General features: G+C 41.4%; 1 protein-coding gene across 1 annotated transcript; it reads right to left on the bottom strand.

The window, feature by feature from the left end:
- Nucleotides 1–4,734: 4,734 nt before the first annotated feature.
- On the bottom strand, nucleotides 4,735–16,540 carry LOC104291275 (disabled homolog 2-like). Its single transcript, XM_009890485.1, has 12 exons — nucleotides 16,447–16,540; nucleotides 15,148–15,287; nucleotides 13,983–14,081; nucleotides 13,521–13,652; nucleotides 11,454–11,534; nucleotides 10,883–10,930; nucleotides 10,639–10,701; nucleotides 8,879–9,514; nucleotides 7,924–8,077; nucleotides 6,822–7,343; nucleotides 6,205–6,296; nucleotides 4,735–4,797 (listed from the first exon to the last, which is right to left on the bottom strand). Exons 1-12 carry the CDS (start codon nucleotides 16,538–16,540, stop codon nucleotides 4,735–4,737), a joined length of 2,124 nt encoding a protein of 707 aa, XP_009888787.1.
- Between the last annotated feature and the right edge of the window lie 1,393 nt (nucleotides 16,541–17,933).

Raw genomic sequence — 17,933 nt, 5'->3', positions numbered from 1 at the left:
AGCGTAGCTATTCAGTTGTTCTTATACAATGTTTTTGTAGGGGCTAAGCCTTTAGTTCTCTTTCTAGTAGTACTTAGTTGAAAACAAAGGCTATGTTTCCAAAGAATTAGAAACAGGCAGTCTAGGAGACTTGAAGTAGTAATATAAGTACTGTCAGCATAAAATTGTGCACTTCATAAACAGATTAAGATTAGATTCTACTGTCACACTCAGCATGCAATAGAAAACAGCTGCCTGAGCTTCACCTCCCTGCAAGAACATGGCTTCAACTGCTATTCGTCACCTTTATTGTGCCGCATACATGCAAAAATCAACAAAGTAGATAAACCATTTCTATTTGACTCCTTCAAATACAGCAAGAAGTAGTTTCCTTTTTCATTGGATATTTGAGCAAGCTACTATTGTATTGTCTGCATTGGAGGTTTATGCACTGTGTTGGAGAAACAAAACAGTAGATATCTGCAGAAGACTAAGGATACTTACCTTCTGCTTTCCCCCAAAAGTGAGGCAGCCACCTCTAAACTGCATAGTTTGGATATAAGATGCAGGATAACATGTGTGCATCTCATTTTGTAGCTGAGTGGAGAAGAATTACCATAACTGAATTAGTAATTTCTTTTTGTTCCCTTTTTTATTTATTACCAAGAGAACAAACAAAAAGAAGTGCTTACTGAAGAATGCTAATTACTGGCCAAAACTGACTTGTGGTAAGCACTCTAAAGTCCACTTTTCAGAAAATTCTACTTTCCTGCATGGAGACTGGGAAATAGTGTAAGATAGTTTCAAGATTGAAAACAAACCATTTTTGTTTATTAATACCTTTTAAATACAAGACAGACCTTTTCTATTTAATTGGAGAGCAGTTAACTGCCTAGTAAAAGCTGTTATACTAGTGAATTATGTTAAGAACAAATAGTTCCTAAAGCAGAGCTGTTTACAAGAGCAAATTCAGCATCTAACAGAATATTGCAAGAATAAAGGCCCAATATTCCTTTTTATTCCTCTCTTCTCCCTACCAATATAAAAACAACACTTTTTGTTGTTTTGAAAGAGCCTAAAACTCTTCTAGCTTTTACTCTGCCACCAAAACCCAAACTACAAGCTAGCTCTTTAACTCAATTCAACGGTTTGCTGTAATCCAGATTTAAGGCATTGTGTTGGACTCATAAATAGCCTACTGTTTTGCAGTTAAGAATTGTTTAAGTATCTGGACTCAAGCTTAAAATAATCATATAGTATAATGATATTCTACATTACCATGGGTAAATAAAGGAATTGACTTAATTTTTTTCTGTTCCCCCTTTTTGCATGTGTGTGGAAAATGTGGAATAGGGCAGGCAATTTCCCCCTCCCCCATTCAATCCTTAATTTGGGATAATTTCATGCAGAGTAATTTAAATCTAATGCAGACTCAGTCCAGCTTGATGAGTCTAATTGCACTAAACTCACTTGAGCAAGAATGCAAGACATTGCACTTAAAATATTGTGCCATTTCATCCTACCCGCTTCAATTGATGCTATATACATCACCACAGTTCATGGTTCTTTAAGACAGAGTAAATCAGGGTAAACAGCTATTCAAACTAAGCCAGCAGACCAGCAAGCATTTTTGACCAGCCTGTAAGAGGTCCTACTAACCAGCTCTCAGCAATCATACTGACAGCTATTGCAAAACTTTAACATAGTAGGACTGTTAATTTTAGCTTGACCAGCAAATGGTCATTTAGATACTTAGCTCAAATGCTGGTAAAATTATTCCTTCTCTCAAGCACTGAAACAGTTGGGTTTTTTAGGTTTAGATTAGATGGTATCTTTGAATACTAAACTACATGTTGCCATGTGGCCAAAAAACCCACAATAAAATCTCTGAAGCACTGTAAGACCTATTTTTCAATCTGGATACCAACTCCCTTTCAATGAATTGTTTTCCCTCCCTTAACCATCCCAATCAAATGGTACTGAAAGAAGTAAGCAAGCATCCATTCTATTTATTCAGTGATACATCAGGCTGACAGTTACAGGTCTGTCTCCAGTACTAAAGGCTAGGCTAAAAAAAACCAACAAAACCATACCACAACTTTCTGATCAATTTATTTTTAACCATCTGCATTAATGGAATTGTAAACTTTGTTTTGAACAAGAGTTAAATGTTTTCCCTGTTCTAATTTAGTTTTCCCAGCATCAGTTTAGACCTCTTGCAGAGTTGGAATAGACAAGTTGAATGAATGAAACTTCTGAATGCAATGCAATCTAAGTACCCAGCTTCCATAGTCTCTCCTGTAGAAGGGAGCAAAAAAGCATCTTTAGTAGTAGCAAACTCAGGCCGAGCAGTTAATGGAATGAGTGACACTTTACTAAGGCAACTGGAGACTTTATTTTGCTGTGGGACAGCTCATGTTGAATAGGCCTGATACAAGAAGCTAGAGAAAGACTTAAGACCATGCTATCAGACAGCTATTGTAAGAACCTAAGAGACAAAATTTTTAGCAGGCTCTGAACTCTTAGCATCAATTAGACCATAAGATTGAGTTATAGAGGACAGAATCAACAGTCACACTGATGTTAGCTTGCTATGAAGTGTTGCTTCTTTTTAATGTCATTAGGTAACATCACTTGAGATAGCACAGTTTTATACAACAGTGTAACATACATAAGTTTCTACATTTCCAGTTTGAGACAAATGCTGAAATTCATAGCTTTTTTTTTTGTATTACAGAAAGTGCAAGAGAAATTTATATACAAGACATTGCATGAGTGGCTGAACTTCATACTAAGGCTGTCTTTGAGTTGACTTTCTTAGCTCTCCAGTTCAGCAACTGCTTAGGCATTTGATTTAACAATACTATTTCAATTTTATACTTAGCATTATCAGAAAAACCTCTGACACATCAGCCATCACCACTGGCCAAGAATGTATCTGTTACAGTCAGGTATTACTAACAAATCTCTAAATCAGTTGGTTAAGAAGTTCTTTAGAAAAGGCACTATTTAGAAGAAATTGAGGACTACCTCACATTAATAGCACAGAGGTGGTACATCTGTTCACAAGGAATCTAGGCATGGAATAAAGCCATAATTGTCTTTCTGCTGTCTAACATACTGTAAACATGCCACATTATACCACATGACAATTCAAACTGAGCAACATCAGGGACATTCACTGATATACACATGCAAGAAGCCTATGTGCTTGTTCCATTTGTCTGCCAAGCCACCTTAATAAAAAAGCAATCCTAGTAGATTTCCCTCCCTGAAAAATGCCAGATTAGCACCAAGACAACAGTTAGTGTCCATGACTACCTCAATGTTCTGCAAGAAGTGTTTCAGCTTATCTGACCCTACAGTGTAGGCCTCTAGTACTCTGGACCCTAGCAGTTGTTACAGACTCCACAGTTAGTCCCTTTATTAGATGTTTATGACAGAGTGCTACTTTTACCATTAGTTAAATGGACAAGTATTGTATTCCCCCCCCCCAGTTTACATCTTTGTGGCTCAGAGATCAAGTCATATATCCAGTCACCAATTAGGAGTAGCCTCCACTTTACAACTGGCTGCTGTTGTGATAACATGCAACTGACCTAGTTGTTTAGAGCATGGAGTTTCAGCTACTAATTCAATTCCCTCATGTGAAGGCAGCATTTCTTCCCTGTCCTCAAATATAGGAACTGAAGGTAAGCGCCAAAGAAAGAGGAATTACGGTGACCATATTTACAAGACACATGACTGTTGACAAGCTCTTCTGTGGAAGATTGTAGAGAATTAAAGTAAAATTAATATCTACCAATTTAAATTTGGGTCTTCAGCGTGAGTCCAACTTTCCATTTGCTTTGCCCTGAATTATTATCTTACAGTATTTTCTTTGAGGGTTCATGTTTCAATCCACCTGGACATGTTTTAGATTACAGACATCATGGAACAGCAGCAAGAATGGCAGACAGCAAAATGAAACAAGTAGAAAAGTCATGTTGAGAAGAGGTCCAGTTATTCCATTTGTCCTTTTCTGGTTATGCCTAGCATGATGAAAAGAATTTAGGGTTAGGATGGCTATAAGTTATAATTTTATTGCTTAGAATAGCTTAGAGCCACTAAGAGAACAAAAACTAAAGCAATAAATAGCAACACTTGTCTAGCTTCTAAAAAGACAGTATTTCAGGGGAGACTTAGAGGTGTGGCAAAAGAATAGATTTGCTAGTTTGACAGTTCGTGTTCTCTAGTCAATGGTAGAGGGTTTGATTTACATTAGTTTCTAGTGACAAGAGCTCCAATAGCCCTTATCCTATTTTTACTGTAATTCACCTAGAGTACAAACCCACAATATTTAGGGGATTAAACTTCAGAAAGCTGTATAGGGCACTGTGTGCTAACACCCTCCTAAAGAGTTATCTGAAAGATTTCAGTCGCCCCTCTGAGTTTCTCAGTACATTTACTCATTAACTTTCCTCAAGGAAGGGAAATCTAGATCTATTGTGGCCTTGAGATTTAAGTCCATGGAAGAATAAAATCTTTATTTCTAAGAAAGTGAAACCAACTAAGGCTTAGCCAGAACACAGCTATATACCAATCTGAATAGAGGTACTCTAGCATTAGTGTTTATTTAGGGACTGTTTGTCACACTTCAGAGGAGCATTAAAGTTAAGCCAGTGTAGTTTTTTTAGACAGGTCTTTGCCAAAGGTTTTCCAAATCAGTTTCAGACAATGAAGTATGTTGTCTTATTAGTGGAAAACTTACCTGGTCTATGCAAATGGGTTGCCAAAAGAATTGCCAAAAGGACCAGAAGGTGGTTTCTGATATTCCTTCTAAGAGAGAGATCATAGGCTGTTAGTGGATTTCCAGGTTTATTCTGCGTGTTTGTATCAGATAGTTCCTGTTCCAAACACCTTCTGGAAAGAGAATACTGCAGAGTGTCTGCTAAATACACATTAACTGTACTGCTTTAACAAGAGAAAGGGGCTCTAAATCCATGTTATCAGTTATCCTAGTCTGAGGCAAGGTGTCTTTCAGAAAAGCCATTTGTGCTTAATGAACACTCATTTGGAGCTGAGCCAGCATAGTCATGATGAGATCTGTTTTAGCCAAATGCTAGATGTCTTAAGTCAGCATTCTGGAACTGATCCAGAGTTTCCACTAAGGGCTTCAAGTGCTGTGTCCCAAATGGAATGATGCAGTAAAGCCACTGTACCCCCCAGGGGGTACTGAACATGGGAGCTTCCCATTTGTTCAGCTTAGAGAGCTGCACAGTCCACACTGTCTACTCTGCAGAGGTAAGCATAGCCAAAGTGAAATAATTCTGCAACTACATTATTTTACAGGCTTTTGTAGAAGTTTGCCGATGATACCAAGCTGTTTGGCAAGGTAGACATGCTGGAGGGGAGGGATGCCATCCAGAGGGACCTGGACAGGCTGGAGAGGTGGGCCCAAGACAACTTCATGAGGTTCAACAAGGCCAAGTGCAAGGTCGTACATCTGGGTCGGGGCAATCCCAAGCACAAATACAGGCTCGGTGGGGAATGGCTGGAGAGCAGCCCTGAGGAGAAGGACCTGGGCGTGCTGATTGACCAGAAGCTCCACCTGGAGTACTGCATCCAGCTCTGGAGTCCTCAACATAAGAAAGACATGGACCTGCTGGAGTGTGTTCAGAGGAGGGCCACGAGGATGATCCGAGGGCTGGAGCACCTCTCCTATGAGGACAGGCTGAGAGAGTTGAGGCTATTCAGCCTGGAGAAGAGAAGGCTCTGGGGAGATCTTATTGCGGCCTTCCAGTACCTAAAGGGGGCCTACAGGAGAGCTGGGGAAGCACGTTTTACTAGGGCATGTAGCGATAGGATGAGGGGGAATGGCTATAAACTGGAAGAGGGCAGGTTTAGATTAAACATTAGGAAGAAATTTTTCACTTTGAGGGTGGTAAGGCACTGGAACAGGTTGCCCAGAGAGGTTGTTGAGGCCCCATCCCTGGAGGTGTTCAAGGCCAGGCTGGACGTGGCCTTGGGCAACCTGGTCTAGTGGGAGGTGTCCCTGCCCATGGCAGGGGGGTTGGAACTCGATGATCTTCAAGGTCCTTTCCAATGTAAACCATTCTATGATTCTATAAGCTCCCAATACAGGGCTGAAGAACTTCCTGGTAGAGCTTGCAGCTTGGGGAATTGGTTACAGACTCCCCATGGGGGCAAAGTGGGGGGGAAGGGCATTTGGTTTTTATTACTTACAAATGAGGCACTGAAAAGGTCTGCTTTAGCTTGACTTTCAAACAGGTCATCAGCTGGCACCCTAGTTTGTCGAGGAACAGGCTTTGGTGGTTCTAGGGAAGAGAGACATACTGCTGTATCACTAAACAGCTTTAACAAGTCCTTGGCTCTGTCTGTATAGCAACACCAAAGCTCATCTAATTAGGTGCATAAAAAGCCACACAGAAGTTGCTTTGAGTGGCCTCACAATTTTATCTCCTGCTTGTCCCTCAGTACACTTAAACTAGATGGGACTTCTAACACTGTACAGACCTAGTTTACCTCAATCTAGTCAAGTAGTTTAGGCACTAGGTGTCAGTGTTTGGCCACTGACATTGATCAATTCTTTAACATTATTAGGGGAGATAGTCCTTCAACCCTGTTTCAGAACTAAAAATTTGATTTAATGGTTACTATCAGAAAAGAAGTGATCAGCCATCCCACTGCCTGAGCAGCTATCCAAAAAAAAAAAAAAAAAAAAAAAAAAGATTTCAGTCATTTTGGCAGACAGCTTGCTAGCTTCCTGTCATCATGATCTGTACTATCTTGAGGAATGCCTACTTTACTATTGAAATAATTGCTGAAAGATCCAGAAGCACCTGAAAGGCTTTGCTGCTCTCCTCTCCTTGCTGGTACAGCAGGTGGCTTTGTCAGCTGGAAGTCTTTGAACATTTCCTTGACATCCTTCATCTCTCTATCACCAAGTTGATCCAGAGCAATAAAAGCATCACTGTCTCTCTTGGATAGCTCCTTCTGAGGTGCAGTTCTAGGTGGTGGCTGAGGTGGGCTAGCTGATGACATGGAGGGTAGTACAGATGAGGTCTGAGTAGGTAGCACTGAAGATGGGAACACACTACTCTGGAAGGGATTTACAGCACTGGATGGCTGTGCCCATGTAGATGGAACTCGTGCTGGCTGTGCCCAGAGACCAGAGGTCTGAGAGGCTGATGGACCAAAAGATGCAGGCTGGCTCCAGCTTGGCACTGCTTGAGTACCAAAGGCAAGTGGTTGAGTATATCTTGTAGGCTGAGCAAGCATCATAGACACAGGAAAGACTGATGCAGTCTGAGTAAAGGCAGATGTCTGTGCACTCCATGGTGATGAAATTATTGGAAAGCCACCTGGGGGGAGATTGTTGTTACACAGCACTTCAGTGACCTGAAGACCTCAAGTAGGAATGTATCAATTCCACCAAGGGTACTGGCAAAACATGTGCTGTTTGCAAAAGACTGTTGATTTACACTTAAAATTAAGTTATTGGAAGGGAGAGAAGGGGATTAACATTTTTTACTTGGCTCCATTTTGGTCATAGAAGAACAGAATTGAGGTTGATAGAACAGGAGTAGGAACATACATCTATCACTTCTGTGCTGGAACTAAATATTTACCATATAGTTACTTCTGTGTAAATGATTACTAAGATTGTGCAGCAGCGCTACCCTGGCCTCCCAAGTTGTGCTTGGCATACTTGAACCTTGTGTACCTGAAGCAGCAAGCTGCTGTCAAAGTTTAAGCAAAACACCCTGTTCCAGTTAAGGATACAAAGTTTAGGGCTCTATTAACAGAATGTAATAGTTTAGGGCAGACAGCATATGGGTTAAAGGGCAGGGCACTGCACATAGAGTAAAGGAGAACTAGAACCCCATGTTGGTTTTAACAGATATCTTAGACTGGATCAAGAGCTTTGCTTTGTGAACTAACCTAGACCAGCCAATGGAGGTGCTGTGGTAGGACTTGTTTTGAAGAGGTCCAGTGGATTAGTTGGCACATGTCCTGTCTGTGCCACTGAGGTCAAGCTGAGGCTCTCTGTAGTTGGCACAAACAAGTCTGAGCTAAATAAGTCATTTGATGCAATCTAGAAAGAAAAAAAGCTGTTGTAAGATAGCACGGCAGAACACACGCTAGCTTGATCAAGACCCATCAGCTACAAGCTTTTATTTCAGTTACAGCAGAGAACTTCGATGCATTCTTTAGACACCAAGTATAAGCGTTTCAAACCTCACCACTTTGTTCACACTTACTGAGATGCATGGCATTAAGTAGGTATAATATACAGTAGTTACAAGTCAACAGCAGAAGAATAAGACTTAAAGTGACTGAATTATTTACTAGCACATGTTTCCTTTATTCCTGCTCAGTCTGCAGTGACCCCTGCAGTTGTGGCAATGTCAGCAACTAACTTTTGCATCGTTTCAGTGCAAGACAAATGCAGCTGACCCAGAGCCACCCTGTGTCTAATCAGGCAAGTGATTGAGATTGCCCTCAGTAGGCAGGTACTGCAAAACTACATAGGTACATAGCTAGTATCTCATTGTTATGAAACTACAGGCTGATGGGCATACAACTATCATAACAGGTTCTGACATTATATCAAGTGACAATATACATAACAGTATACTTACCAGACCTTTACAGAAGTATGGCAGCATTAAGGAAGAAAGTATAATTTAGTGATCATAGCTACTATGAAACATTCATGAATGTTAGAGTGTACCATGGCTACAGAGAGGTTAGAGTAAGCATGGCAGGTGAAAGAGTAGATGTGCTGTGAAGCTGTTTAGCCAGTTACATAGTATGAAGAAAGAAAAGCTTCCTTCACCCAGCTTCTTTAAGTAACAGCATGCATATCACCATTAATTACTTGAACATTGTTCACCTTGACAGACCTCCTTCCTCTTCCTGGCTTGATACTTTGTGGTGGTGGGCTAATTGTTATAGACTTATGTGACATGAGCTGGATATTGCTTTCAGAATCCAACTTTACTCCATTCTGCAGAGATACTCCTTTGGAAGGATCTTCCACAAACAGGTTTAACGGGGCTTTAAAAAAGCCATTCTGTTCTCTCTCTGGTACCCCATTTGGAGTTCTTGCTGCAGGCAACTTACTCTCAAACAGCCACTGGTTTGTTAGTGCTTCTGGTTTGCCAGTTCTATTAGAAATCTGGTCAAACTGTTTACCAAAGTAGTCAATATCACCATTTGAAACACCGTTACCCACCGCTGTCAAGGTACTCAGACTTTCCTTCTTCTGATCAGCAGATTTTAGAGAAACAAATAAAAGCAGTGCAGGTTGGTCTGGCTGTGCAAAAGGATCATCACTGAAAGGGTCTGGATTAGGTGTGGGAAAGAAGCTGAGATTGGTAGAGAAAGAACTCTCAGGCAAGAAGGGTGGCTGTGGCTTTGGTTGTGGAAGAGAGGTTGTGATGACATTAAAGAAGAGATCCTCTTTTACAAAAGTCTGTTTGGTCTCAATTTCAGAGTTTAGATCCACTAAAAGAATCTCTTTAGTTTCCTATTTGTTCGGAAAGAAAAAAATAAAGTTAGCTTTATGTATTACACACTGCATAGTACACAAGCTCAAGGAAAATAGCTGCAAAAGGAGAGATCCTGGTATCCAACACATCATACTAATAAGTATTCAGTGTCACAGTGAATTTACACTAAAGCTTCATCTTAAGCCATTAAGGCAAACGCCACAAGCTGTGGTCAAGTCACAGCTACTTAGCATCAGAAGCTCAGTGTTAAAAGCACCTGTTTTAAGATCCCTTAGTTAAATATCAGATGCTTGTTCCACAGCCTAGAGACTGTGGAGTCATTAAACACTAATTGTAACTAGGCTTTCACTTGAGTCAAGAAGCCTTGGTTGACTTTTAGTCCTTTGTTTTGACAAGTTGTGAAGTCACACTGCTTTAGCGTGACTTCAAGTTGCAGCCTCAGCTTTGGAGTAAGAATAGCAAGCTATTTGCAGGTGGAAGAGGTGAATGTGCCATCTCTCCACCAAGCTGGAAGTAGAAGGGTAAGACTTGGTCACTAGCTGGACTGATACCTATTGCAGCACCAATTGGATCATGGCTGACGGTGGCTTATAGTGCTAGAATAAGCCAGAAGGATTTTGGGGGTCACACTAAGCTATGACAAGCTAAATACATACTTTTGTGGAGTTAGGCCACATCTTGAGCTAGGGGGGGCAATCTAGAATGGCCAGGAGTCCACTCTGAGGGACTTAAGTATTTGCTTGTCCATAAAATGAGCTTCAGCTTCAACGGTCTTTAGTTGAGTTTCTGTAATAGCTCTCATAACAGCAGAGGCATGTACTGCTAGTCCATATTTGTAAAGGCATCTGACTAACAATACAGGATTATCTCCATCACATAGTCTCAAGTGAACTCTGCTGGATAAGAATGACATTAGCTACTCTATTTAGTAAGTAGATACTATTATAGCCCTAAGACACTTGTACACTGATGATAGCTAAACAGATGTCTCAGTAAAACCAGAACTAACAAAGTAAAAAAAAAAAAAAAACCAAACAAAAAACACCACACAAGACACCAAAACAGATCTATTACTAGGAAAAAGTTTGTTCTCAAAGCAAGAACTAAGACAACTAAGCCACTTACTTACTATTCTACTTACTGTGGGACTGCTCACATCAGGAGGTGTTGACATATCCCCAAACAAGTCCACTTGGTCAACTCCCTTGAAGCCAGAAATATTGAAAGAATCAGTATCTGTTGCAGCTCTTGCAAGAGCAAGAATCAAGCATTATACAGATCTATTGCAAACATATCTATAAATACTGTAGTTCCCACACAATGTGGAGACAGTCAGTTATGAATTCCTTAATGGCATCAGCATAAAGCTCTAAAATTTAACCTACCAGTTTCAGTTTGTCAGCTTGATCAGCAGGTAGTGCTTCATTACCATTCTGTAATAAAGTGTCAATGATAATTGGAATATCAAAACTTGCCCTAAGCAAGCAACTTGCAGGCTCAAAAAAGAAAGTAATGGAAAGAGGAAGTATGAGGGAGATCACTACTTAAAGGGGTCTCCAGAACTAATATTAACTCCCATTTCCAATGCAATTGGGCATCTGATGTTGCCTCCATAATGCTAGCAAAAAGTCAAAGCTAGTTGTATTGCAGCAGCATGCCTAATCAAGTGAGGCTGAGTTGGAGTGACTTACCGCAGTCTTGCTTCTCCACTCTAAAGAAGAGAAAGTTTTTAGTACCTAGATATCACATACAATATCCAAAGCCTCTTGCTTTGGAGAGCTTAACAGATCTAGGAGGTAATCAAACTACTGGTAGAACTACCAACCAATATCCTCAAATGATAATGGCGCTAGACAGACCTCAGTGTCAAGTCTCACAAGAGCCCCAAAACCAAGCCAAAGCTGAAACAAGCTTTATTTCTGTGCAGACTAATGCAGTTTCTATAGTTTTACTTGCCTTTTTCTTGTCTTCCTCTTCCTTCTTCATATTATATATTAGCTGGAAGAGGTCCTTAAGATCAACAACTAGAGGTTCAGCCTGAAAAAGAACGTAGATTTTAGGCCATGTACTACTTCACAGCTTGCTTCAGTAGAAGTCCAGGGAGTAACAAGCCAAACTTTCCTAAATGGTGCAACACTAAGGTTGAGATAACAGGAAAAGCAAGAGTTTAAATGCCTGTCTAGTCTCTGCATAAGAGAATCTTATGAAAATTCAAAGGTAATGGGGCACAACCAGCTTAGAACTGTTGTTAACTCCCCAGGGAAAAAGACTGTACTTGTTCTAAGCCTGCCTTTTTTTTTTTTTGCTAAAAGCATGTAGCACAACATTTCATAAGTACATAGCAAGTCCCAATCATATTTCCTCAAAAGTGAAGAGTATCCAAAACCCTCTGGTAGTCTCATAAGAAAAGCAATTTGCATCCCTCTGTTTTCTACCAACTCCAACACTGAACCTGGAGAAAGCTTCTATAGCTAGTACTACATTTATTTTAAACACTATGCAAATGGTAAATCAGTGATGCAAGCATAAGGTAAGAGTATCATCACCTCAAATGTGTGGAGCAGACACCAGCTTTAAGTGATATCTGTATCAGGATAGAAATTTAGTGTGAATTAGAAAGGCACTGCATTCCCTGCACACCCATTAATGAGAATGTTTTGAGTAGTTGCTGAGATAGTGGCAGGTTCAGCAACACTGATTTGAATCTTTTGCTTGAAGCACGTAACAGCTGTGTTGGTGTCTAAGAGTCCTCCTGTTCAGGCACTACCTTTAGCTCTGGCAAAGAATCTATTGAACAGATCTCACTGTTTACATGTGAGCATCCTCCTCTCCTAATCAAGGGTTTTAAACATGCAACTGCAGAAAGAGCCATTTCAAGAGTTATCACCTTTGACAAACAGTACAGCTGCAGCAGTCTAGAGCTGCAGAAGTCCTTACTTATCAGCTATACAAGTTTGTTAAAAACCAACTAGCAGCAAGTCAAGAGCTTTTTACAGTTTGGCTAAGCTTATAGGCTGGCAAGCAGCACCCCATGGTGAAAAGCTCAGAGAACAGACTCCACTCCAGAGCACACACAGAAGGCTCTTGTACTTGATCTACAATTCCAGTGAAGCCAGTACAACACAGGACTTTAGTAATAGCTGTAACACCATCTCCTAAGCCTGTTTTATTAGTTTACCAAAGTAATGATATGCTCCAACAAGGAACCCTTCAGTCTCACCTGTAGCAGGTCTGAAGCTGCCAACAGGAGGGCAAGTAGGGTATGAGGAAATTACTAGCTTTGAAGCATTGGCTCTTCAAGTCATTTTAATGACTTATAAAGACATCTTGATGACAAGGTAATAAGTGATAAATATTCAACTTAAGTTCATGTCATTTAGGAAGCTGCATAATACTCAGCAGTAATTCCAAGTACTTGTTTCCAGTACTGCTTATGCACAGCTTCTCTTCATAGAGACAAACCCTGCATATGTGTTTCCCCGTTACAGAAATCCTGTAACAGAAAGATCAGAATCCCTCCCAGAAGTAACTCTAGGAGAACCAGACCCGCCATTCATTAGCCCCAGAAACTGTTGCACAAGACAAAGCATCATGAGAATTAGACTAGTGCAGTTCTAGCATCTTTCCTGCTAATTCTGAATGAAGCTCTGGATAGCTGACTCAAGAATTAGCATTCTCACTGACAGCAACAAGCCACTGTACAGGAAAGCCCATGATAATGGCTCCATTCATCTCACTAACGACTTCCATGGTGTGTGGACATATTAACCAAGATTAATGATAGTAAGCAAGGCTACTCAAGTGTTTTTATTCTGGACTACAGAGAAGCTGAACAAGATAAAAGCCACTTGTGACACAGTCAATTCCTACTGCCCTTCTCTAAGAGAACCACCGATCCATCTGTGCTGATGTTCCCCTACACCTCATAGGGCTACTAGCAAAACCACTACACCCTTATCAGATATTAACTGTTTACACAATAGCATTACTCACAGCAAGTGAAAAAGGGCCTCTGATCCATACCTGTTGTGCTGTTTTTATTGCAAAAAATTGGTGTTGGCCTTCTCCTCCACAAATATAGCCAAAGGCACGATTGTCTGTTACATCCCGAGCAATAAAGGAGACTTTGTTTACTGGATGCTCATGCTCTATGACCTAGAATTAAGGGGGGGGGGGGGACACGGGGACGACACACACACAACATTAGTTTAAATTGTAGGAGACATAATAGCTGCTCTTTATAGTTAGAATTAAGATTGTTAGAAGGCTCCAGTTCAAGACTCAGATTTATCAGGCTTTGACTAACCACAATAGGATGTAGCTATCTTTCTGGCAGGAGGCTTCAGCTTTCCACAAACCAATTCCTATATGCAGGAAGGGGGCATTAGTGAATCTAGTTCAGGTTGGCCTAACTTCCAAGTGCCTCACTTGCTTTAAAAAAAAAAAAAAAAAGAATCCCATTAAAGAGAATGAGTCATATCTTACCCCAGTTTTCTCATCTATTATCTTGATACCAGAGAGGGAAACATTCACCCAGATCTTCTGTTTGTGTTGACCTTGGGAGCGGGCTGCCACTGCCATTCCCTGAAGAGGATGAATATCAAAGTATAGATGAGACTGTTAGATCGAGCTTTAACTGTTTCTTTACATTTCTCATGAGCCTGTGGCTGTGACTGTACTAGTGCTAATCTAGTTATTCCTATGCAACTGTACAATTGGAGCAGCAGTCTTCTTGCAACATATGCCTGATTAGATTAGATACCTTAGAACTAGATTGTGTTTCCTCTGTAAATGTTTAGGAACTTTAAAGCTTCCTATCTTAGTTCACAGAACTGCTGCAGTAGCATCCTTACCAGCTTTTGTGGCCTGTTTGAAGCTATGTGAGGGTTCTGCTCTCCAGAAGTAATCATCTTTGTTACTGCAGGGTCTCATTTATTCTTTGGCTTATCTATATCTCTTGGTGTCACCATTGCCATAGGATGCCAACTTGTGCTTTGAGATCTTATGTTAAATTAGACAAAGTGTCCCCCTTCCGAACCCCAAACCCAAGCTCGCTATTTGTGATCAAGTTCATGCTAATAGCATTGTCGTGGTTTGGCCTCAGCCAGCAACAAAGAACCACACAGCCACTCACACAACTCCCACAGCCGTGGAAAAAGAAATCGTCAGGGCAAAACTCGTAGGTTAAAAGAACGCAATTTAACAGAACAGCAAAAGGAAAGATGAAAACGAGATTACAGTACCGCCACAAAGCCCACCAACCGGACCCACACTGCCACAGCCCACCCCAGAGTGGTGACTGCTCTCCTCACCCTGGCTAGGCCTCTTATAGCCTGGGCATGGGTCACGGGGTATGGAATAACTGCCCCCTGCCGGCTCCTGGGGAGATTAACCCCATCCCTGCTGGAACCAGGACAAGCATCCATACTGAATGCCAACAAGAGACCCAAAGGAGTATTCCATAGCCATTAGAGAAACACTATTCTTTGATCAAGGGGTTACAGCTTTAGAAGTAATGTCCATCTAGGATGGTGCTGTTATTACCATGTTACTATTAAGCTGTGTTTTAAGTTATGCCAAAGTGACAATTTGATTAGCTTTCTGAAGGCTACCCAGAAGATGTTCCTTATATGCCAGCTCAAGCTTTTACCTTCAGCTTCATCATTGAATCCTGACTCATTTTGTCTCCTCTTGCCTCTGGGACATCATCAATGCCAATCAGTTTAGCTTTGTATCTTACACCATCACCTTTGAATCTGATCAAGAGAGATTCATCTGTCTTTTCTGGCCCTGGAGACAGAGAAAGGTTTATGGTTGGGTTTGTTTGGGGTTTTTTTAAGACAGAAATGTCTATGTTGTGGCTTTAAAAGTGTTTGGTTTGTTGGTTTTTTTTTAAATATACATAAAAAATACATCATATTAGTACATATTAAAACTGTCCCTTGAGTATAACTGCATAACCACCTTAGTCCTTCTAGTAGTGCATGCACTGCAAGATAGTTAGTCCTTTAAAGTTACAATGTTCTTACAGAATCTGGCCTCGGTTCAAAGAGTGGAGCCTAATGCTTAATATTTGGGGACTTTAAGAACAATCATTTGCCACATAAAAGACTAAAATATTTATAGGCAACAGCCAAGTAGATATAAGTGCTAAGCAAGAACACCAAGCAAAGTGGTACTTCCCACGGCCATATAGGATTTTCAATAAGCTTTCAGATGTTAGCCTCTAGTTCTGGCGTAGTCATATCTCTTCTAGGCATGCAAGAATCACCTAGTCCCTGTGCTACAACTTTCTATCAGCACCATAATTTCTACAAGTCCTGGTACTCCCATCCCTGTAATCACTCGGTATTTTAGCTATATTTGCTATTTCCACTGTTCCCACTACTTCTCAGAACTGCTTGGTTTTCTTTTCTGCATGCTCAACATACTCAGAGTGTGTGCCTATGTATGTACCTCTGTTTGATGTGGTTATACTTACATGAACTAATCTATCAAAAAAAATCTATTATCTGATCTACAATAATTCTCATGAAATGAGTGTTCTAGCTTCTCTGGACTAGAATCTGTATCCAACATATCACTCCTCTAGAGGGAGGGGAGGAAGCAAGTTCAGGTTCAGACTGACAGCTATCAGAATGGTCATGAGTCTGGCCACCTCCTCAGTAGGCTTTCATTTCTCCAGGCTTTTGGTGACTTGGCAGGCTCAGCAAATGAGTCATTTAACAGGTGGAAGTGAGAGCTTCAGAACTTAAAGCTAGAAAAAAACCTTTTGAGCTAAAAGCCTACCATCTGGTTAGATTTATTTTACTAGCTTATTTATTCACTCTTCCAGTCAGCTTGAAGCCTCAATTCTTTCAACTATGGTGAGAGTGATCTTAGTTTTAGGCAAATGCAAAGATTAAGGAGACTGACTAGAGCAAGTGTTCAAGAGGTAAGTATTCCTTACCTTTCTTTTTTTCCTTCTTTGAAGGTTGTGCTTTCAGTGGAGACTGTTGCTCTGGCTGGCTGTTGCTAGTATTAGTTTCACCTTCAGTAGACATGATGAGATGGTGGTCAGCTATGCTTGCTGCAGATTTTGAAAATCCAAACAACAATCAGTAAAAAGGCATAGAATATTATGTTGAAGAATAAATATTCTCATTACACCTGTTAGTCCAGTTCTTTTCTGCTGAACGCTGAAGCCCACTAATGCCTGAAGACATGCTCTCTAAGAGCTGAGCTTTAGGACATTCTGCCCTGCTCCATTCTGGAAAGAAGAAACAGCAACCTCAAGGCACTGAGTTCTGCCTGTCAGTGATCCTGCTTCCCCAGTTTAGTTGACAGAGCTACACCCAGCTCATGTTATACAGCCACAGTAAGTATCTGACTCTAAAGTAAAGTTAAGGGGCAATAACAAACAACCAACCTAGGAAGAAGCAAATATACACAGGAAAGATCTCACTTTGGCAACTGCAAAGTGGTAGAACTCCAGATGATCAGTTGTCATCTTAACACTCTAGTCATCCCTCCATTATTGCTATCTGCCTCCATCCGATGGAGGCCAGACTGCTTATTTGCATAGACCCAGACAGCCACAAAATCCCAAGGTGGGGGAAGATGGGGTGGGTTGACCTTGGCTGGACACCAGGTGCCCACCAAGCTGCTCTCTCACTCCCCCTCCTCAACTGGACAGGGGGAGAAAAATACAATGAAAGGCTCGTGGGTTGAGATAAGGACAGGGAGATCACTCACCAGTTACTGTCACAGGCAAAACAGACTTGACTCAGGGAAATTAATTTAATATATTACCAATCAAATCAGAGTAGGGTAATGAGAAATAAAAACAAATCTTAAAACACCACCACCCACCACCCCCCCTCGGGCTCAACATTGCTCACAATTTCTCTACCTCTTCCTTTTCCTCCCCCCCAAGCAGCACAGGGGGACAGGTACTGGGGGTTGCTGTCAGTTCATTACACATCTCTGCTGCTCCTTCCTCCTCACACTCTTCCCCTGCTTCAGCATGGGGTCCCTCCCATGGGAGACAGTCCTCCACAAACTTCTCCAACATGAGTCCTTCCCATGGGCTACAGTTCTTCCAGAACTGCTTCAGCATGGGTCCTTTCCACAGGGTACAGTCCTTCAGGAACAGACTGCTCCAGCACAGGTCCCCCACAGGGTCACAAGTCCTGACAGCAAACTTGCTCCAGCATGAGCTCCTCTCTTCACAGGGCCACAGGTCCTGCCAGGAGCCTGCTCCAGCATGGACTCTCTGCTGGGTCACAGTGTGCATCCACCTGCTCTGGTGTGGGGTCCTCCACAGGCTGCAGGTGGATATCTGCTCCACCATGAACCTCCATGGGCTGCAGGGGGACAGCCTGCTTCATCATGGTCTTCACCACGAGCTACGGGGGAATCTCTGCTCCAGCACCTAGATCACCTCCTCCCCCTCCT

This window comes from Charadrius vociferus, unplaced genomic scaffold, assembly GCF_000708025.1.
Source record: "Charadrius vociferus isolate BGI_N301 unplaced genomic scaffold, ASM70802v2 scaffold908, whole genome shotgun sequence".
Lineage (NCBI taxonomy): Eukaryota > Metazoa > Chordata > Aves > Charadriiformes > Charadriidae > Charadrius > Charadrius vociferus.
The sequence above is the reverse complement of the archived record's forward strand: the minus strand, read 5'-3'. Positions and strand labels throughout refer to the sequence as shown.

What these genes read in the sequence shown, in the direction of transcription:
- LOC104291275 (XM_009890485.1), bottom strand. Translation starts at nt 16,540, where the DNA reads ATGTCTACTGAAGGTGAAACTAATACTAGCAACAGCCAGCCAGAGCAA. An exon ending in AAGCTGACAAACTGAAACTG is followed by an intron (nt 10,702 to 10,882) that starts GTAGGTTAAATT and finishes TCTGGCTTCAAG; the next exon opens with GGAGTTGACCAAGTGGACTT. An exon ending in ACCTTTTCAGTGCCTCATTT is followed by an intron (nt 4,798 to 6,204) that starts GTAAGTAATAAA and finishes TCTCTCTCTTAG; the next exon opens with AAGGAATATCAGAAACCACC.